Genomic DNA, 22282 nt, shown 5'->3' with positions numbered 1-22282 from the left:
TAACAGCAAAATTATTTCACTCTAACAATGTCCCTTACTAGAATAATTACACATCTCAGCTGGACATGGGGAAATGCATCATTTTCAATGAAAAATTACTCAGCACTGAAAGAATTCTCAGGAAAACTTTGTACTTTCCCACTTAAGCCTCATGTTGCTAAGAAAGACTTTATAGGTTGGGATTTTGAAGTAATTATGCCTAAATAGACATTTAATAGATTCAAGCTTCTCAAGGACAGTCTAAAAATTCCCAAGCCTGAAGTTTCCCCATGCAAAAGATGCCAATTCAAATCATCTTTTCCTCACTGTTTTTCCCATTGGATTTTTCCAGTTTCTGATGCTTTCATTCAGTGGAATTCTACTGGCAGTTTTATATTCAGTCCTTCCTATCTCCACCCCCGAGGATGAAGCTTTCCAACATCCCATGGGATGCTGTTTCTGTGGTGAGCTGTGCCCTGGTGTGAATAAATAAAGTGGATGTGGTGCCAGCAGATGTTGGATTGGATCCTGTGGTTCTGCTGCTCAGTGCAAGTTTTTGCCTTTTCCCAGTATTACTTTGTACCATTTTCTGTGGAACTCTACAGAAAACTGCATCATCTCAGTGTTCTTAATGTAAAAACTGATGGAATCATGTAGAGATCTAAACAATTATGACATTCTGGTAAATATACCTGGGGTATTAAGACCACTTTGGCTACGTGCACCATTAATGCAGGACTCCATCAATACCTACAAACATCTGTCTGCCAAATTCTATGGAAAATATAATTTTATTTACCAGCTGTCTGGCTCAAAACCCAGAAGAATAAATAATTTCAGAGCATTTCCAAGGCAGAAGGCACTAGCCCACATTATTCACACTTCTAGACTGAATATCTGGCAACACAGAGTCAAACACCAGCAATTAAGTGTCTGTCTCCAATTTAAAAATAATTCTTCAAGTCTAGCAGTTTTGTTTAGCTGTATGTTTTTAGTAAGTGTTTACTTTGCTTTCATTTTAAATTATACATCTCTCCAAACAAGTCACGAGGCTTCCTTTCCAAAAAATATTCTTTCAGATTCTACTTTCTGCCTTTGTCTGATATCAGACCTGCATAGAAGTGATATCCCACATTCTTTTCATTCCAGCAGCATCTTGTAGCAATTTACATTCTTCCAGACTTCTTTTGCATTTAACATTTCTTTACTATTAAACACAGCTTTCTCTGGGAAGCACAAAGGGTCTGAATAACCTAAAATTCACAATTTTATGTTTTAGTTAGTTGTTTTAATGTCAAGGTTTAACTCTGTAAATGTGAGAATGAGTTCTCTCTCAGTATCCTCATTTATAACATGAGATGAGACTCCTTAGAGGTCATAAAAATTTGGTAGCTCCAAAATGTTTTGGAATTCTTAGACAATATTCAAAGCATAAATATTCCAAACTCCTCCACATGCAGTTCAGGGTTGGGATCTCAGAACAAGGCTGGTCATTTAAAGAGATTCAGCCACCTCAAGTCAAGAACTTGTAGGAAAAAGCACTGTACCTTATGTGACCACCAAAGATGTCAGTGATGGGAGTCTGGACAAAGTCAGCCTGGCGGGTGACTGAGGATTTGTTGCGAGGTCCCACCTGCTCCCACTCATCCTCGCTGCCTTCCCCCTGCTCCTCCTGCTCCTCCTCCTTGGGAACACTCTGAGCCTCGGGGCCGTTGGACACCGACACTTCTTCACAGCATAAGGAAAAAAACACATTGGTGTTTCTGACAGGTAAGACATCCAGGCAGATAAAGGATTTAAAAGGCAAAAAAAACCCAACACAAAAGGCAAAAACCCCAAAACAAGCGATTTTTTGAGGATAAAATGTTTTAATGTGTCATAGTTTTAATTAAAGAGAACAAGCATATTCCAGGTTTGCTCCCAGCGTGACACATCCATGTATTAACAGAAGGCAGCTCACTGATGACTGTATGTAAATAGCAAAGTTTGGTATATTTTTAGTAGTAAATTTACGGAGTAGAAAATTAGAAAGTCAAGTGTTATTCTGGAAAGAGAATTATGCCATTATTAAATACAACTCCTTTTCTGCATAGGTATTTTACAGGGAACCCAAGGCTTAGCAAATATTTTTCCAGCCAGTGCCAAAGTCAGGAGGTTATAAACTGCACACAGCTAAGGAACAAAATATGGTATGCCTTTATGTTCTAAAAAATTTACCCTGCTAAAGAGAAATTAGGTAACAGAATTCTTACTTGGCTATGGCTTGCAGGATTTTATATGTAAAGGGGGTTCAAGCTAAAGCTTGAACATAAAATGACATTTTCCTCTGCATACAAATTATAGTAATTCTTTCAAAGTAAATTATCTTCCAACTTTGTCAGTAAGAATTTTTAAATAATTTATCCACTAACTTTCATTATGTGGAGAGAGAAGTTTCTTGAGGGTCAGCATTTCTTCATGTAGTCCATTGAGGATAAATCCCAAGTATTCTTCAGCATCCTCTTGCCTGCCCTAAACAAAATAATTTTTTCAGTCAATTCAATGAATTTTCATGGCTTCCTTTTAACAGAAAATTGATGACACTGAACAAATTCAGCTTTTTCCTATTAATTTAGCAACTACTCAGTCTAAAGTTATGTCAAATAAAGTTTAAATTTTACTATAACACAAACTCTTTTTCAGCCAGTTAAACCCAATCTGTGCTAAGCAGTAAACACACACATCAGCTCCACAATGGCTACAAGAATTCTTCATCTTTCTCAAAACAAAGTCCATTTAACATGTGAGTTGAATTTTTTCCCCCCCATTTCTTTTATAACCACTATTAAAAATGGCTGTCAAGCCAAGGCCAAATCAAAGGATGGTTTGAATTATTATCTTTCCTTTATATTGAAATTTAACCTGAACAGGTATTTTGACATTTCTGGACATTCAATCAGTCTTAGCTGAATTCCTCATAAAAATTAACAACTGCTCATTTCTTAAATGTAAATCAGTTGCTAATTTCATTATAAAAAGAGATGTTCCATTCCAACACTAATTTTCCCATTATTGTGACATATCAAACTGCCAAACCTGTAATTAACATTTTCCTGTAATTCAGGTCCCAAGACAATCGAGTTTCATTACCATGAACTCTCAATGAGCTGATTTTAGTGGCATTTGAGCAGAGCCTGAGGTCTGGCTTTGCAGAGTTTTAAGGACTGCCCTGCAATGCAGTTCCACAAGTCAAGGATTTGAAGTCTCTCACCTTTTCTGACAGACTTGACTTTATAACTGTCAAGAGCCTGTAAATGTAGGTTGGTTCAAAGGCAGCTCCTGGTCGGATGTCTCTCACTATTTTATCACCTAAAGCTGCAAAATGAAAGAGAATTAATCTAAGTAATAATAATAAATAAAAGGGTTTTTTTACATTATGCCTTAGCAGTCTCTTCAAACATCACTAATTTTGGAGTCTAGCAATTTTTTTTACTAATAGTTTTATTGTAATTTTGGGGTCTCCAGCTCAGAAGCTATAAGCCACAACTCTTAACTGTAAATATTGTTTTAAAACATATTTCCCCGTATAAACTTACAGATAGTCAGGAAAAGTTCTAAGAAGATTAACAAGAATATCAACAGCTATAATAATAAAAAAAAAAACACTTCTAGTGCTATTTGCATTTCTGCATTTCTTTTGCACTCGAAGAATTTCTTTTGTACTGTCTTTAAACCTTTTGTGTATTTGCAATTCTAACAGATCACTTTTGCTCACTGCAGAATAAAAACCTCAAGAACAGCCTGACAGAATGTTCCACCTAATGGCAAGACAAGACCTCAGAACTACACTTGAAAACTACACAAGAAAATGACCTACAAGTAAAATAAGTTGCATAAGCCAGTAAGATTTGTTTTACAGAAAGAAACCACAGAAATGTCTGAACTGTTTGGAAATCACTGGAACAACCAGCTCCTCCTGATATTTTCTTATCATGTTACATAAAGAATAGTTTCAGGAATGTGCTTGTTTCTACAAGTTTGCAATAAAACAGACTTGGTTTAAAATTAAGATTAAACAACTGAAACCTTTAAGACAATTTATTTGCATCAAAAAATATGCTATTCCTCACTCCATAATCATCACTGAGCCTAAATATATATTAGGAGAAATCAAACACATCTGAAGTTTTCCCACTGGAATCAGAAGCCAGGAAAATATTCCTGCAGGCAATCTCCAGCTGCTTAAGGGATCTGTTATGGCCCCAAATTGTTCCAAATCAGTGTGTTCAGGATTTAAGGAACAGAACTGAGCAATCAGATAAATAAACAGCTGGAGAAATGTAAGGAAGGATGCGGAGGAAAATACAGGGAGTATCGATTTCTTAGAAAGGGCATGTTCTTGGAAAGCATCCTCATAATTAAGTGGATCTTCAACAAAAAACTGTCAAAAAACTATTGCACTTGTACACTTGGTCCACCAAACAGAAGAAAAAAATTCAAGGTGCAACATCTCCCCCCATGCAGATCTTTACCCTAAAGGCTTCTCCCCACCATTTTCTGCTTTGTGCCCCTGCTCCCACTCACCTTGCTTTGCTTTAGGAGGTACAGGCATATTAGTGAACTCATTCATTAAACGAACACTGAAACAGAAGGGAAGCAATTGGACATGAGCAGCAATTTAAGACTTAGAAGGACGAATAATAAAATTAGATAACTGTCATTCTGACTGCCAAAACAAAATGAAATCAAAGAACATCAGCATGAAATCTGAGTAAAGTTCAGACATAAAAATCCACCTGATCATTGCAGGTGTTGGGCTGGTCCTTGCACCTCTCACAGTTCATTTCTGCACATGAAACACTACACAAAACTGACACTCCCAAGGCAACAGGAATTACCTTCCTTGACAAGCCAAGCACTTGCAAAACACCAAGTTCATTATCAAAGTGCCACCCAAAAACACATGAAAAACTTCTGGATATATATCAGCTTCTAACAACAGCCATTGTTAGCTATTTCTACGGAGTTTAGCCAGATCCCAGAGTTTTATTCCTTTTTTCCCAAGCTACTTACAAACTGTCTAGCATTGGTGTGGAGGTGCACGGCCTCTGCGATTTGGAATACATTGGAATGGACTTCATTAAATGATACATTGGAGGGCAAGCAACCAAGGCTTGCAGGGTCTTTGCAGTGGTATTAAGGAAATATGCAGAAAATGGCATCTGTGTATTAACCAAATATTCTATTATATACAAAACCATATGAAAAACAGAGCTGTATTTTTATTAGGTAGCTCAATCCAAGAATTTAACTGGAAAAGAGGATGAAGCTTTATCACAATGTTAACCAATAACGTACAGAAGTTATTTTTAAAAAACTCAGCAACTTGTAACATGCAATGATTTAACTGACATTTTAAACACGGTAAAATCTTTAATTAATGGGTAAGGAAACATTTCATCCAGGAGCAGGAGAGGAAAAGAAATTTCACACGAAAGACTTTAGAGAATTAACCATTTGAAAATAGGCAGGAGATAACCTGGAATACATTTTCTGAGAAGAATGGAAGAAACCAGCTGAAACTTAAAGGTGCTGAGTCACACCTGCAACAAAAGCAAAACCCACTGAGCTGTGAGACATTCTGCACTGCACAGAGCTGGAGCAACCTGGAAAACTCCAGAAACTTCCAATATGCTGGAAGAATAATACTCTTACAAACATCACACCTTGGTGAGAGCAGTGAACAGAGGAAATGCACTAAAAAACTGGAGGGAAAGTGAAATGACAACATCAGGGATCAATCTCAACAGCTGGAGAGAGAGATTAATTTGATCCCTACAGGGTGCAAAAACTGAGTATTAAATTCCAAAGTGAAACTTCAGGATTGAAAAAATGGGAGCTAAGAACCACAGTGTATATAACCAAACAAGTGCAGAACTGGCTATATACGATAAAAGCTTTATTTAAAGCACAGTCACTGGCCTAGAAATGCTTTATTAGGATCTGCCATGATCAGCTTTGAAATTGGTGTTAACATTTTTCACTAGTAGTACCAGCACTTGAAGTATCCCAAGTGTCACCTGCAGTCAGCCTTGCTGACATGGGAGACAATTTTTCTTAATTATTATTATTTTTATTACTATCATAATATAGCACCAAGGGAAGGTGCTTTCTGTCCTCAGGGTAAAAGTTACTTTTGCAGGGGAATACAACTCTAATTAAGAGCAAGCTCATCTTCCATATGTAAGATTGTAGTAGGATTAATTTAAATTAAATGCTGCTTTCCACAGATGATACGAGAGTGACAACCTGCTCAGCACAAACCCAAATAATCCACTTAAAACTGCAAAACAAAGTGTAAGAACAGTTACCTCAAGTGCAAAAGAGAAACAACCATTTAAATGGATGCACAGAGCAAGGGGAAACACTGCTAGATATGACAATGGCTTCAGTCGGGAGAAGTCACAGTTCTGAAATATTTTGACACAGGTAACAAACTGCAAACTGGATTGCAGGAGAACCCTGCACACCAGGTTCAATGATCCAAAATACCCCTGGATATCTGGCTGCTACATTTCAACATTTTAACCACAGGAGCAGGATCTGGGAAAACAAAGCACTTTTATAAAACACTTACCAGAACAATCCAGAAAAACTCTGACAGATAGAATATAAAAATATCAACTTAAGAGCATTAATTTTTTCCCAGGGAAGGATACAGCATTGATGTAGCACCAGTTTCCTTTGTTGATCAGCCCTCGGGGTTGCAAAGACACTGGTTTATGTATTAGTCTTACATTTTCCAGTATTTCTGCAGAATGAGAAACAGTAAATTGAGCATCAACAAAACTCTTATGGCCATCAAACAAAAATCTGCTGAGCATTACACAGTAATTCAAATCAATGAACAAGATTCCCAGAAACTTCAGCAAATGATTTCCACTCCATTTAACCACTGCTCACATTCCAAATCGGATATTTTTCTTCCACCGAAGACATCCCAGACTCGGATCAGGAGGCGCTGATACAAAACTGATCACCGTCACTCCAAAACAAGACCTATTGATTTGGATGTTTGTGTTCCTAAATCCAGATATTTTATTTATATTGCTACATAGATACATACACAGATATAAAACACCATCACTGAATCACTTGTCACCAGTTTTATCAAGTATTTCCCACATTTTTCTGCTTTGAGGAGAGATGAAGTTTAGAAGTTTCACCATCCACTATCTTACAACAAAATCATCTCAGTGCAAACATACAGACAGATGTGCTCTGCTCTTCAGAACAGGCTGTTTCATTTAACACTTCCAAAACCTACAAGGTAACAGCCTTACATAATGTAATTCCTACTCTTTCCTTCTTTCAAAACCTTCAGCAATGGCCCAAGTTTAAAACTTGGAAACCACTGCACATTAGTCTGTCCCAGTTATGAAACCAAGAGCAACAAAGGGAACTTTTCCAGGAATCCTGACCTGTTATTTAGATACCTAAATAAGAAATGTTTAAAGAAAATATTGGAGTTCATAAACTTTAAACTTGCAAAATAAATTGTATAGAAGACAAAATATAAACTGCAAGTGAATATAGCAATTGTGTACCAGTGGGGTTATTTATTTTTATAATAAATGTGAGGGGCTCTAAAGCTCTTATATGCTATAAACTTAAAAGAATTTCAGCTCTTCACTACAGGACTAAAGATAAAATAATAAAGATAAAAAATAAAGATAAAATAAAATAAAGATAAAATAGGTAAAAAACCAGAGGTACAAAGCTGTAACTAAGCAGAGGAAGGCAGAACTGCAAACAAAATCCACATCCTTCTAATGCCAAGCTATCTCCCTATCTATAACATCTCCTGCAGGTAACATCAGTTCTAAGCAAACAAAATTGACAAAAACAAAAGGAAGTGTTTCATTTGGTTGTCTATTACATAAAGAATGTGCCATCTGAAAGAACAGACAGCAAAAACAATGGAAGATGAAGTAGCACAGATGCAGAAAAAGTTTCTGTTGAGGGCTAAAATATGTTATTAAATTTCTGCTAGAGCACTTCAGAATGTATTGTTAGAGCAGCAACATTTGAACTGTGTTCACACATAATATTTCTGTTAAAATAAGTAATTGTTGAAAATAAGGATAAAAGTAACTGAAAAAGTTTCTATTTTTTGTCTATCAATAACTTATTACATTAACTCTTCCCCATTTTTTCATCATACTAAATAAAGATATTTAGAGGACCTTTAGCATCCTCTTGTGGTCACAAAGCTGCTTTGTGTACAGGCTTCAGTGCAATTCCTGGGAATTTTGTTTTTTTTAACAAAGACTTGGGTTTGCAATTACATTCAGAAGCACATTTCCAGCTTACATCTAACACACAGTAACCAGAAGAACTTTTGCAAGTGTATCAGAAGAAAAATACACTTACAACCGTGAGAAAATCTTAAAATTTCAAAACCTGTTGGAAGGCTCATGCCAGCACCCAGAAAACTCCTTTCTTTTAGAGGGTACTGATTTGTGAAATGAGCAAATGTTTAGATAGTTCATTTGGTAAACAGAAAGCATTTTGATGAAGTTCATTCACTGGGTTTTGTTATTACAATTACCTCTTATATTTTTTTGTACAAAGTGATTTCCTAATGAAAGCAAGTGCAAAGTTTAGTGAAAGAGAAGCCCTGTGGCAATGGTGTCCATGCTGAAGGGATAAAGGTGGCTACAAGTTTAGGAACTGAACACTTGGTTTAAGGCCCTGATTTAGAGAATATTGTCCCTGTCACTGATCTTTCCTCAGATCTGGACAATGATCCAGGAGATCATTGTTAAACCCTAAACAAGAATATTTAAGAATGCAGTTTGAGTGTACAAGAGACTGCATTTCTGAAGTTTATAAAACCTCCCAGACCCTGGATGTCATGTCTCCACAACTCCTTGCTCTAGCATTTACCTATCTTTACAATGAGAAAAAAATCTGCTCTATAACACTGAAACACTTTTCTTACAATCTGAATTAATTTCATTTTATCACTAGCGTTAGCAGAACTGCTGAACTGCCACCATCTTTGTGAATTTGTTTTGTAAATTTGAATTTACAACGGCCATGCCAACAGCATCATGAAAGACTAACTCTAAATTTACCATGTTTGACCATATGGTTTTTAAATCTTATTTCCATTTTTGCTGCTGCACTATGAAATTTTCCTTCAGAAGGAATGCCCAAAGATGGCCACTGCATTAAGTCCTCAACAGCAACAGCAGAATTAATTATTTGCAATGTTTTCCATGTAAATTGGTAATAACACACACTGAGGGGAAAAAACCTGTCTTCTTCAGCTGTACAAAAGACACTCATCAATTCCCTAGAATTTCCAGATCCTTTTCTCTAATACTTCTACCACTGTACTTGCATTTGGTTTCTGTTCTGGTGCCTTCCATACTTGCATTTATTGGATTCCCTTCCTTCTAAATTTAAAATCATTCCAGATTTAGTCATATCTTCAAGTTTCTGCTCTTTGATTCATCTGAAATCCTGCCTGCTGTAAACAGATTTTATGGGCACTGTTACCTCCATCATCCACAGTGAGAACACTGCAAAAGAACATGATTCAGAAAATTGTTTTAGATTCTCTCACTGCAATTTTTCCTAAGATCACCAGGAACAGTTAAAAGATTACTCAGAGAGAATTAATATTTTTCCAATCACTTACATTCTTAGCTTATTCTGATACTATATAAGGCATTATTAATTATCAGGTTCCAATCTTAGGGGACCAACTGTGAAATGTGGCAAGTAAAGCCTTGAAGAGTCTTCTTTTTTACCAGTATCATTTATAACCATACTATCCCCTAGATATTAATTATTAAAAATGTTTGTCCTAGCACCTAAATAAGGCTGCAGTGCGTAATTACTACTTTCTAAACACATAAGAGCAGTTATCTGCACAGCAGATATATATTGGGACACTTGCTAAAATTACCTCTTCAGTATTTGTTTCTCAACAAGATTAACATGAAATTTGCCTGTTCTATTTATTTTCTAGTCCTGATCATCTCCTTATCTTGTGTAGCTTCTGTCTTTGAGCCTAAAGGAACTACAGATCTCTGCAGGTTGAATCAAGCAGCATTAAATTATCTTCAGGGTGCCTGTGAATCATTAACCTCCCTTGTAACAACTGCTGAAACTGAAGTACAAACCAACAATTTGTCCCTGGAAAAGCAAAGATGTCCTCTGTGCATCTCTTCTTGTGTGCTGAGCAGCAAGAACTGTGCAGAAGGACCTCAGCACTCCAACCCTGGGTTGTTTGTTAATTTGATTTGTTCATTTTTTTAACTCTGTTAACTCAAGGTACTTCAGGTGTAGAGTTTATCTGTGTCCAGCATACTATACGGTCAAAAATTCATTCCCATTGGCATGAGCTGAAGCTGCTGAATTCCCAGTAGATCCAAGAGGAGGATCTCAACTCAGCCACAGGGAAAATGAGGAACACACCTGACAAACACACAGACCCTCACACAGGGTGACCACCGAGGCAGGAGATTTGAAATTAAATATATCCAGAAGAGAGAAAACGATCTGTCTGAAAATCATGAACTGAAATTCTTGTAACACGTTTTTGAGTGTGGGTAGATGAATAAAGCACTCAGGTACTTGTTTTCCAAGCAGGACAGAGAACACTCAAGTACACATGAAGAAAATAAAGAAAAACATCTTTTTCCACAGAGCAAAGCACTGATCACATGGCATTCAGATCTTCAAGTAAACATTTTACACCAATCAGCAATATCTGAATTACAGGAATTGAAGCATTAACTCCTACCTAAATCAGCTACAATGAGCAGACTAATTCCTTTTATCTATACTCAGATTATTCCTCTGCCCAAACAGCAAATAATGAAGGAAGAAGAAAACTGGGTAAAAGTTACATTTGTGTTTTACTACAGAGGACAAAATAAAAAGCTCTGCTCCCACCTGGTGGCAAAGAATAGTACAGAAACAGTGAAAGTCTAGAAAGTTAAATTACAGCTGGAACAACTTGGACAAGATAAAAAACCTTTCCTGTTTATAGAAAGCAATCTTAGCTTTATGACGGTCACAGAATAGTTTTAAGTCAAAAATCATTACCAAATGATAGCTTGAGCTTTTATGACAACATTCTCCATATGGGTTCATACAGACTGTAATCACCTGCTTTTTATATATATATATATTTATATTGCTTTAATACAGTGTTTGTGACACCTAAGTGGAAAATACACTGAAATATAAATTATTCTGACAGCTTTTCTCTCAACAGACAATTCTGAGTAATGAAACCATTGGTGAGTAATGAGGGAGGAGAGGCAGCACACAACTCTGGACACTCTGAACATCATCCACCTTGACAGAAGGTCAGCTTCTGTTCAGAGCAGAAATCTGACTTGAAGCTGTCACATTCAAAACACTGCACCTGTAAATTAGCTTGTAGCATAAACAGCAGGACTCTGCACAAAGCCTTCTCACACATGGACCACTTCAGAGATTTAAAATAATTACTTTGGTTCCAACACTCGCGAGTCAGTGACACAAAATGCACCCAAGCTGGGAGAACTTCACAATTTCTGGCTGAACCAACTTCCTGCAGTTTCTAGCACTTCCCATTAGGACCACAGATATGACAGGACCAAGAGTCAAAGCTTTTCTATCACTTATTCCCTGCCCTGATGTCCCTTCCGGATAGCTCTTTAGGGTTATTCTTGAACTGGGAACAGCTGGCATTGGTTATAGAAAAAGCAATACTGTTTATAATGGTTAAATTGGAAGGACAGACCCATCAAAAAGCATACTAGTCAGTATGATATTTCCTGAATTGGAATTTCTGAAGCAAGACCTATGTAGCCATTATACTTTAACTGCTGTTTAGTGCCCAGGAATTTCAGCTACTTTGGTATAAATATAGTTATAGTCTTCTTGTAATGGAATACTCTACAAAATTGTAAATACCGGATAACGTAACACACCATTTTCTGAACAAACCTAACATATTCTCCTTTATATAACAGCACACAGCCTATTTGAAACCACAGATCATTTCAACAGACTGTTTCACAGGTTGTTTGACAAGCAGCAATAGTTTCCCCGTATCTGGGATAATGACATGGCAATGCCTGCTTGGAATGTTTACTCGGGGGGATACAAACTGGCTTATTCAAATGACATCCTTCATGCAGTGTTTGAACAGTCAGCTCATTACCAGAGGAATGTTCTCTATCAATACTGCACACTCCTGTTTACAAGCAGAGTTAATACCCTTGCAGTGTAACATCCACTCGTGTGTATTAACTATACCTGCAATCTTTATGGCTACGGGATCCTCTGAAACTGGAACAGGTCCCTCTTTGACTTCAACCTGTTTTTCAGGGACCAGAGGAGATGTGGCAGGAGGGGTATACTTAGTCTCAACATAGACCACAGATGTGGAAGCAGAGGGCTTGGAATTGTGAAAAAGACTAGCCCACGATTTTGCAGGCTGATTAACGGGGACTGATCCTGCAAGCGGGACCGTTGCCTCAGTAGTAGGTGAAGCTTCCTCAGGCTTAGCTTGGTCTGAGTCAGTGCTTTCCACAGTGTGCAATTCTACCCCATTGGCAGCTGTGTCCTCACCAGAGGATTCAAGTGTTTGTCCATTAGTAACGCCAAGAGTTTCAGTAGTATCAGTACCAGCATAAGCCTGTACAACAGCTGTCCTTAGGGGGCTATCTCTGACGGCCTCCGAGGGGAGGCAGAACTGTTCAGAGTGAGCAAGGCGGCATACCTCGGGCTGCCCGGCAGTCCTGCCGGGGGCTGCGGCGCCGGGCTCGGCACACGCAGCTCCGGCCAGGAAGTCCACGGAGCTGGCGGGGCTGCTGCAAGTCCTCGGCGTGGCCAGGGAGGGGAGGTCTCCTGCCAGCTCCGCGTCCTCCGTGCTCAGGCTGTTGAGCCCCGCGGCCGTGGCGTGGCCGTTCACCAGCGCCTCCGGGGCAGCCACGCCGTCAGGGACGTCTTCCAAGTAACTGTAGTATCCAGGGGGTCTTTTTTTCTTCTTTTTCCGCTCCCTCTGCCCGAGGCCTCCGGCCAAGCCGTCGTTTTCAGCGTTGGAGCCGCTGTCCAGAGCCAGGCTGGGGTCACTGAACTGGCAGTCAATGGAGTTGTAGTTTGTGTCGCTGAGAGCATCATCTGGGGTTTTCTGAGCAGGTGCACAGCTGAGAATGAATTCTGGAGCCTGAGGATTCAGAGTACTCGAAATACTGTAGTCGGTGTTATTTAGGACAGATGACTGAGTCTCAATAACTTCATTAACACCAAATTCAATTCTCTGATACTCTTCCCCTGGACAAGAGAAAGCAAATCTCAGTTAGAGAATCACATTGAATCAAAAAGCTGCAAAAGCAAGAAAACCACTCTCCTATTTTCCAGTGACTCAGAAAAGAAAGTACGCTCCCCAAACAAAAGAGATTCTCATTCTCAAACATGATGACTTTCAAAAGATCATTTTCTTGAACATAGCAGAGCATGATTCAGGTTTTCTTAACCAGAGTTACGTAATTTCCAAATCAATGCACAATGCACATAACCCCTATTAAATTCACCTCTTAAGAAAAATTAATAAAGTCCAATGTCTATAGTAAATTAATTACTGGATAATTGCCTGTAAAATATGGTGTAATACTTAATTCCACACTTTTTTCAAGCCAGTCTGTTCAACTGACAATTAAAGCCTTTGCCTTTTTAACTTTCCCATATGTGAGGTTTGCTTTGTGAGGGGCTGGGTATGGTTTTCCTAGTGAGATTCATTAAAATCAAACATTTACCATAATCCTTAATAACTAGAAATATATTTATTAATTGCACGGAACACTGCAATTAAAGCTTTTGAGCCTCCAGGCTCATTTATAACTTCTTGAATTTTATCACAAAAATTTGTTACTGTGTGAGAGATGTAAGAGTCCAGGATTTTATGACACAAAATACAACATATTCCTCAACATAAATCAGTGTTCAACTTGTACACAGGCATTGCACTGGGAGCTTACGAAAAGATTTGGGTTTTTTTGTTGTTTTATTGATTTATTTATTTGCCCTAGAACTAAAGAAACACTGAGTAATATTCTCATGGCAGGCTGCAGTACCACAAAATATTTTCAGTCACCAAGTTCTGCAATTTCCTGGAATTTATTTATTGTTATAATGTATGTGTGCTAACTGGTAACACTGAACACTTCAGCTACAACTATTGCTGTAACTATCAAGTAAAGATATAAAATGAATGAAACAGTTTCAGGAATTTTGAAGGTAAGCTGACATTTTAAAGCTCTGCAGGTCTTTATGATGTGTATGTTTCCATTTCAAAGACACTGCATTTTAATATTTTGTGTTTCCTCAACGATGGAGGCTAAAACACACATTTCAAATTTTTTAAGACTTACTACAGAACCAAACAACACTAGATATTAATTCGAAAGGAATTAAGTAGATACAGCACTAAACTTTTAAGATTTTGTGCAACTTACATTATGCATGTCAACAAATACATATTTTCAAGTACATCACAGGCTCACTAAAAATGAGGTGGAATTTTTTCTTTAAACACAACAAAAAGCAACCAACAGTTCCCAGAAAAGAAGTTATTCACAGATCTAAATAAATAATCCTATGGGAAAACAATCTAGTAGGGAATATTTTGATTTATGACTGTAAATGTAAAAGTTTTGCAATTCTGGATTATTTTCTAGAAAAATCTTCTTACAAATAATTTAGATTTAAAAACGTGAAAGGAACAAGAATCTGCATTTTTTAATATCAAAATGAAGAGTAACAAACATTCAATGTGTGTTGAGGTCTGACTTACCCATGCAATACCAACATATGATTTAATGAACAAATTATAAAGATGTTAATTGCTTTTCTGCTTTGATCTATTAACCTGACTAAATGAGAAGCTGACACGTCACATATCAACTTCAATCTTGCTGCCAGTCAGACTAAAGGAGACTTTTTAAAAATAATAAAAGGGTAAAAATTCCACACACATCTGGTTTCTCTAAATCATCTTAGGAAGAGAGTGAGTTTTAAATTTCTAAATTTTTCCCCTCTCCCTGTGAGACAGCATTTTTGACACCCTGTCTGCCATTCACCAACCACTTCTGCAATCACTGATGAGCCATCACCACCCAGAAGAGAGGGCTGAAGTTCCTTTTTTAAAAAAATCAGCAGCCTGGAGCCAGGGATGGGGGGAGCTGTGCCTGATCTACACTGGAGAGGGAAGGGCTGGGAGAGCTCAGGCAGCACTTCATGTTCCAGAGGCTGTCTGTGCACACACAGCTCCAAAACAGCCACTGAAAAATCCACAACAAAACCATTCTTCATCAGTTCATCGCTCATGGAGTGACTCCTCAGTCATGAACCAAGAGCTGGTTCTTCCTACCTTCTGTTGCAACAGCACAAAGCACAGGCAACAACTGGTAACACACAATATTCCTCCTACCTTGATACAAATTAATTACTGGGCATATTTCAAGTCCTTACCACTTCAAAGAATCCAGGACTTTCCAAAATGAAAAAAAAATAGTAATTGCTTCAAAACAAAGAATGTGGTTTCCCTCCATGGGAGAGTCAAGCCTATCAGAGCCCAAGGTAAAAGCTGTCACCTCTGTAGCCCTGTCCTGGCTCCTCTCATCCCAGCCAACTCCAAGCTCTTGTGTGACCAAAAGCTAACCTGGCAAAAAAACATCACCTAAAGGAGCCTTTTCTCTAGTTTTGGTGAATTTATCAGCTTAATGTACACTAAACAACCACAAGTGCCCACTCAGGGCTAGTGGGGAGCAGAGAACAGAACACATTCCTTGCAGCCATGGCACAATGAACATCACAGGCTGAAACCTTGCCCAGAGCATAACTGATGTTGTAGCGTTTAACACATAAATTAGGAAGTTACAGGTGAGCAATTAATCATTGCACCTTACAGCAGGATTAGAATAATAAATACCAGTAGCTACTGTTCAGTTGGTCTATGGAATGACTGGCAGAAGCTCATTTGCTGTAAGATTGTGTCAAGTTCATTTGAGAAAAATAAGAGGTAATTTTTTTTTTCTTATTTGTTTTGACTTTTTGCTTTGCTTCAGGGCATCTTTGTTTCAATCTAGTTCACAGCTCCATTTCTGAACGGACTGAAACAGATCTTTGTGCCATGAACAACATGGCACACATATTGAAACAAGCACCAACAGATGCTCCAAGGACAGTCTATGTGCAACTCCAAAATCTGTGAATGCACAGTACTAATTAGTGTCAACAGAGCTCTGCAGATTAGAGCTTAAGCCATGATTTCATTACTCCTAATAGGTATTAATATTAATATTCTGATTCTGTAATAAAGTTAAACACTGAATATAAGTACAGAAAAAAATGAAGACTATGGGGAATGGTAAGGTGTGTCATGGTAAGTGTGTATCATCATATATAAATATAAATATTGTGCATAACCAAGCATTCCAGTTTAGTTTGCACAGCTTCCTATGCAGCCATCACAGTGATAATGGGCATGCACAGTACAGTGCAAGTTTGTTAAAGACACTTTACAAGCAAAACCTAATTTGCTGTCATTACCTAATCTCAGGGCTGGGAGGGGTTCTCTCAAGGTCTAGGAATGATCTGAAAGACATTTGTACAAACCATCTTTCTGTATGGCTCGTGAACATTAAAATCTCAGTCTGAAAGAACAAAACTTAAATCCAGTTAGACTTAGCAATACATGACTGGATGCCCCTGTCACCAACAGACGATTCACACCATATGGTCTTTTTAAAGAACTTTTCTAACCCCCATTTAGAACTACTCAGGGTCCTAAAACTGGTCCTGTACTAAATAAAACTAAATTGTCAGAAGTGCTGCTGATTGCTCTCAAATGAGACCTGTGGTCCATCTTTCTGATTGTCTGTCTTGTTTATCTTCAAAAGCAAGGCCAAAGTCTCCAAGCAAAATAATCAGATGTTCTTAAACACTAATGTGTAGTTTGGTTCTCTTTTGAGAAATGTTCAGATACTTCCATGATTTTCTAAGGAGAGCTGGAGTCATTTTCATACACATCTGTCTAAGTCTCAGCTTCCTGGCTCTCCTCTGCTTCAGGAAGGTAACCAAAAACTAAATTACCTGCTGCTTAAAACACTGTGGAAGTTTGGTTAAAACTATTTCAAGTGAGGATCCCAGGGCAGCTCCTATCTACCTGTCCACTTCTTGCAACTCCAAAGTAAGGTCAGGCTGTAAGAGGTATGGGTTGAGGCAGAGAAGACCTGAGCAGAACAGCTTTAAAAGGAGAACTCTAATTTATTTTTACATCAAGTCACACTTTCATCAAGAGATTAAAAAAAAAACCAAACAAACCAGGATTCTCCAGAAAAACAGCCAAGCCAGGCAGAAACAAGAGTCAAAGGGAGCACAGAACAGAGCACTGCTTGCAGAGCAGTCTTGCTGTAACTGTTAGAAAATACTCATGCTACGGCTCTCCAGCCCCCCTCATTTTCACAGCCACATCCTACAGTGTTTCCACAGGACTCTAACTGTGTGGCAGCACAGCGAAGGAGGAATAAGATGCCCACTGTAATTAGCTGAAGTTCAGTGCAGGATTTTAAAAACCTCTCACAGATATCATTCATTCAAGTTTTAAAAAAACCATCTGCCTAATATATGCCTGTGTAGGTGCTGAGCAAGTTCTAGTAATTATATTTAAAGAGAGGTTAAAGTAAATCTCAGGAAAGTGTCACAACCTTGAAGTTTGAAAAAAAAAATAAAATAAAAAAAATATCTTGATTTCTTACCATCATGAAACTTACCTGTGGATTTAATACCACATGAAACTGTTTCATTGTATGGGGGGAGCTGTACAAAAAAGAAATGAAACTTATTTAAAGGCAAAGCAAATCTATGAACATTTCATAGCAGTTTCATATGAAACATCCGAATCCTTTAAAAACATCATAACTGAGATTTGATTTTTGGAGAGGATGCCTTGAACTCATGCTTCTATATTTATCAAACCCCACACTGCAGCTTCAAGCGTCCCTGAAGATTATCACAAGTATTGAAAGATAAAGATTATCTTGGTTACACACTACAGGCTCACCAACCTCTCAAGCAATTCACCTCCCAGCATCAGTATCTTTCTTCATAACTCATTTTAGGATGAGGAACATATCCTCTTTTTAGACAGAAGCTGAAGACAGACCAAATTGGGAAAGGATAAAACAAACTTTTGCCCAGCCACCAATCACACCTAAACCTTTTGACTTTCAGCCTTCTCCAGTCTAGCCCTTGAAATGTTTCAGCTAAGGTGGATGCTTGAACACATTGATCAGCCTAACCATAATGTACCCACGGCACAGGGTTTGGAAATACATCTCCTATAAACACTGGCATCATTTTATGGCCTCAGGGTTGACAGAACCCTATGGTGCAACCACAGGTGGGCAATTTCTAACTCCCTTTGCCTGCCCCTAAAGCTCCTGAGCAGCTGAGAGCTTCTCCTGTGCCTGCAGAACTGGCAGCACTGCCACACTGCATTCCAGCAGCTCCTGGAGAAAGTGCAACTGGTTCTGCAGTGGGAGATACAACACTGAGTGCACAGTGCACTTTACAGTGCTATTCTAAATAGTAACTCCAATGGTGTAACAAGTAAAAAATTGCTTTATTGAAGTTTTCAGTTCCCTAAAGCTACAGATACTCACATGTTGCCTTTTTAATGCATTGCAGACACCAGTGCACCAGAAATGGCAAGAAAAATTCCTGAAATTCCATTGCAAAAGTATATACAAGAAAACATGCTGTAAATCCATTTATGAATCTCAATACATCTTAATATATCACTTTTCAAGTAAAAAATGAGAATCACTGGGTCAAGCTCCATATTAACTTTGAACATAGGTTCAATATGATTTTAGTTAGAGCTAAAAAAATTACTCTAAATGTCTATAGCAAACAGTTAATGATAAACTTTGCAACTTTTGTTTTTATCTAAAGCAAAGACCTTCAGAAAATAAAACAATTTTTAAAAAAGTAGTCAGCCTCTTGGTCCCCAACATATCTAATTAATCAAGAGCACTTTTGCACTGCTGACTTGTTCCATACAACTGGGTCATGTGAACCATCACAGGTTCACGTACCAACACATACCAACAGGTATGACGCAGAATAACAAGTCAAAAAATGTCACATGTAAAAGGGACATTTTAGACAACAGGATCACACAATCACTGGGCTGGAAGAGACCTTCAAGATCCTTGAGTCCAGCCCATGCCCTAACACCTCAACTAAACCATGGCACTGCGTGCACATCCAGTCTTTTCATAAACACATCCAGGGATGGTGACTCTATCACCTCCCCAGGCAGACACCTCCAGTACTTTATCATTCTTTCTGTAAAAATCTTTTTCCTAATATCCAACCTACATTTCCCTTTAGCTTTAACTACTCCCTTGCCAGAGTTCCCTTGGGTCTGTGGTTAAGGGACCTCAGAGGGACAGCAGCACATGTGGGGACTGTCCCCAACACGATGTGTGTCAAACATCTCTGCAGAATTATCATCTCTGGTTTGTCCTTCTTGAATTTCACCCTGCCTTTTTCAGCCAAGTTTTTACACCAATTAGTATAAAACTAATAAGCATCATTTTTATTTCATCATCCAGGTAATTAAAACATTGAATTGAACCAGATCAAGGACAAACTTAAGGAACATCGTTCAACAGCTCTTTATTTGGACAGCTAACCAGTAAGTGGTACACTGAGAAAATGAAGTTACACTGGTTCTTGTGCTGCAGGTTCATACTTTGAGAACAGCTTTACAGAAGTCAAGATATGAGATTTCACCACCCCTAAAGTAAGTGTTGGAACAGTTGATGGGGGCACTTCAGGTGACACTACACATGATGACAATGTCCCACTGTTATGACTGCATTTATGGTGGGAGAACAGCAGGATCATCACAGCTAACAGATATTACCTAAAGACCTCTTCTGCTTCCCCTGGACCAGAGACACAGCTCTCCCCTCTAAAAGCAAAAATGCTCTTTTTCCTTTCTGAACTTCCCTCACTCCCCACCCCACCCCATTCCCTTCATGCCCTTTCATTGTTCAGCAGTTTATTACACTAATTATCCTTGGAAAATTAAGCTACAGGAAACTAAGTCACATTAACAATGGTTTGTAAACTGTGACAAAAGGATTTCCCCATCTACAGCTCGAGTGTTTGTTTCCTTTATGTTGAGAGGGCAGGATGGAAGCATGACTGAAATGTTTGAATGGAAATGTCTTTAGGAAACACATGGAAACTGACCCAGAGGAAAATTATTTTTCAAGTCTGGAGATGAGGACAATGGGATAAAGCTCTTCCCTATGAAGGAAAGTCATTCTCTACCAAGAGCTACAGAGAATAAGAGCCTACAATACTATGTGAGTATGTAATGAACTCCAACAACACACAAAGACAACTGTTCCCACTCTGTGGTTCTCCCTGTCACTAATTAGCTCATTATTGATGCACTTCTCAGACCTCACACACAGCCTTCCCTGTGAGCACAGCTCTGAGGGTCAGCAGGGCTCCACCTGGCCAAAAACAGTAACAACCCCTGTGCTTCAAAAGGCTCCCAAGACTTACAAGCCCACCTTACAAGCAAGAATTCTGCTGGGAAGTTCACACAAAGAGAAGGAGCTTTCAAATGTTATTTCTAAAACAAGTTTAAAGTAGTAGATCTTACCTCAACAGAGCATCGTGGAGTCACAAAGAACTGATTAAATTCATCAGGGCTGAACTCCCCAAAAATATACTAAAAATAAAAGAGAAGGATCTTTGTTAAAGAACTATTTATATTCAATACAAGTAATAAATTCATATTGAAATCCATTAGGATACTTGAATTCAAAAATACCTATGTGCTGGGTGTCAAAAACTCTGTCTTGCATCCCAAATCCCATCTTTGTTCTTTCCTATATCTTTAGCAAAGAACTTTAAACTCTTGAAACTGTAAGGAAAGCATTTTCCTTCAAATTCCCACTGGAGGTGATCACAAACTGCTCCTCATCCTTTAAAACCATCATGTGGGATGAGGAGTTGCATCAGTTCATACAAGCCCCAGGCAAAGGCTGGTTTGCCTTCTAAACCCACCCCTCACAAAAGGAAAAAAAACCAAAAAAAACCAACAAACCAAGAATTACTTCTCCAAAGAATTACTTCTCCAGAATTCTGCTAAACTGAGGAGTTACACAAGACTAAGTGCACCTGAGGGCACAAAGAAATTAAACTGCTCAGGTGTAGGAAAATACACAAAAGTCATCAATTCTGTTATTCCTGTGCCTGAAGCTCTCCATAACAAACCTAAGATAAATCATCTTTCCCCAACATTCTCTTCTGTAGCTTTTCAGATATTTTGCACCTAGATGCTCTCTGGAAAAAAGTACCTAACAAGACCACCAAGAAAATTACACAAAAATGAGAAATTTGATTTACAGAAAACAAAAGATTAAAAAAAAAGGCCTGAGCTGCTGGCATTTCACAGCATTTCACATTTCTATAAACTTCCACCTCCAGGTGTAGTGGACTGAATAGCACCCAAACATTCAGGACAGTGATATCAGCACAGAAAGAAGTTAAACAAGGAGCTGAATAAACTGACAAAATAGACAAAGAGGAATGAAAAACACCAGTCTTGGCATGTGGATAAAAGCCTAGCCCAGTACATCACAGTCCCCACTCCCATTTATCTCCGTGTTCTCCCAGGGTCGTTCTGGACAATTCTTTGCCTCCTTCACCCTCCCACCAGAAAAGCTTTTTCAGCAGTGTGAAGTCTTGCTGGTGGCAAATCCTTAGCTTGGCTGTATTGAGACACAACAAACCAGAGTGGAAGCTGAGCCAGAAAAAAGAATTTCTAAAATCTGGGAAATCATCTCTGCTGAAGGGCAGGCTGCTGCCACACACTGCACACACAATAACCCAATCACAGGATTTTTTTCCAGGCTTTAGGTGGTTTATTCTAATGGAACTTGCTGTTTACATGACTCACAGTCATTTACATTCATAAATTTCAAAGCTTAACTGAAAGCCAAATTCCACAGCAATTACAAACCATCGTTTTCTTACACAAAAAGTGATTTATACACACACCACTTTTACATGTGGCAGAGTGTGCCCATTTTAATGGCCTTCAGGGATTTAAAAAAACTAGTAGTGTTATCTGGTTTAGACTACAAACAACTCTAACAGTCAAAACAAACTGGAACATCTGTGATTCAAAGGGTGAAGAACAGTTAAACATTGAATGCTT

General features: G+C 38.3%; 1 protein-coding gene across 2 annotated transcripts in view; it reads right to left on the bottom strand.

Moving 5' to 3' along the window:
- USP10 (ubiquitin specific peptidase 10) overlaps nucleotides 1-22282 on the bottom strand; it is a 46237-nt gene that overhangs the window by 6000 nt on the left and 17955 nt on the right. For both annotated transcript variants that reach the window (XM_086847857.1, XM_086847856.1), the window contains exons 2-10: nucleotides 20720-20788; nucleotides 17805-17850; nucleotides 12286-13305; nucleotides 6678-6769; nucleotides 5032-5141; nucleotides 4543-4598; nucleotides 3230-3333; nucleotides 2391-2490; nucleotides 1527-1707 (exon numbers count right to left, since the gene is read on the bottom strand). In XM_086847857.1, the coding sequence (XP_086703983.1) occupies nucleotides 1527-1707; nucleotides 2391-2490; nucleotides 3230-3333; nucleotides 4543-4598; nucleotides 5032-5141; nucleotides 6678-6769; nucleotides 12286-13305; nucleotides 17805-17850; nucleotides 20720-20788 (1778 nt within the window). The remainder of the gene's footprint in view (nucleotides 1-1526; nucleotides 1708-2390; nucleotides 2491-3229; nucleotides 3334-4542; nucleotides 4599-5031; nucleotides 5142-6677; nucleotides 6770-12285; nucleotides 13306-17804; nucleotides 17851-20719; nucleotides 20789-22282) is intronic.

This window comes from Cyanistes caeruleus, chromosome 12, assembly GCF_971803275.1.
Source record: "Cyanistes caeruleus chromosome 12, bCyaCae1.hap1.1, whole genome shotgun sequence".
Taxonomy (NCBI): domain Eukaryota; kingdom Metazoa; phylum Chordata; class Aves; order Passeriformes; family Paridae; genus Cyanistes; species Cyanistes caeruleus.
This window is presented reverse-complemented; position numbering and strand designations above follow the sequence as displayed.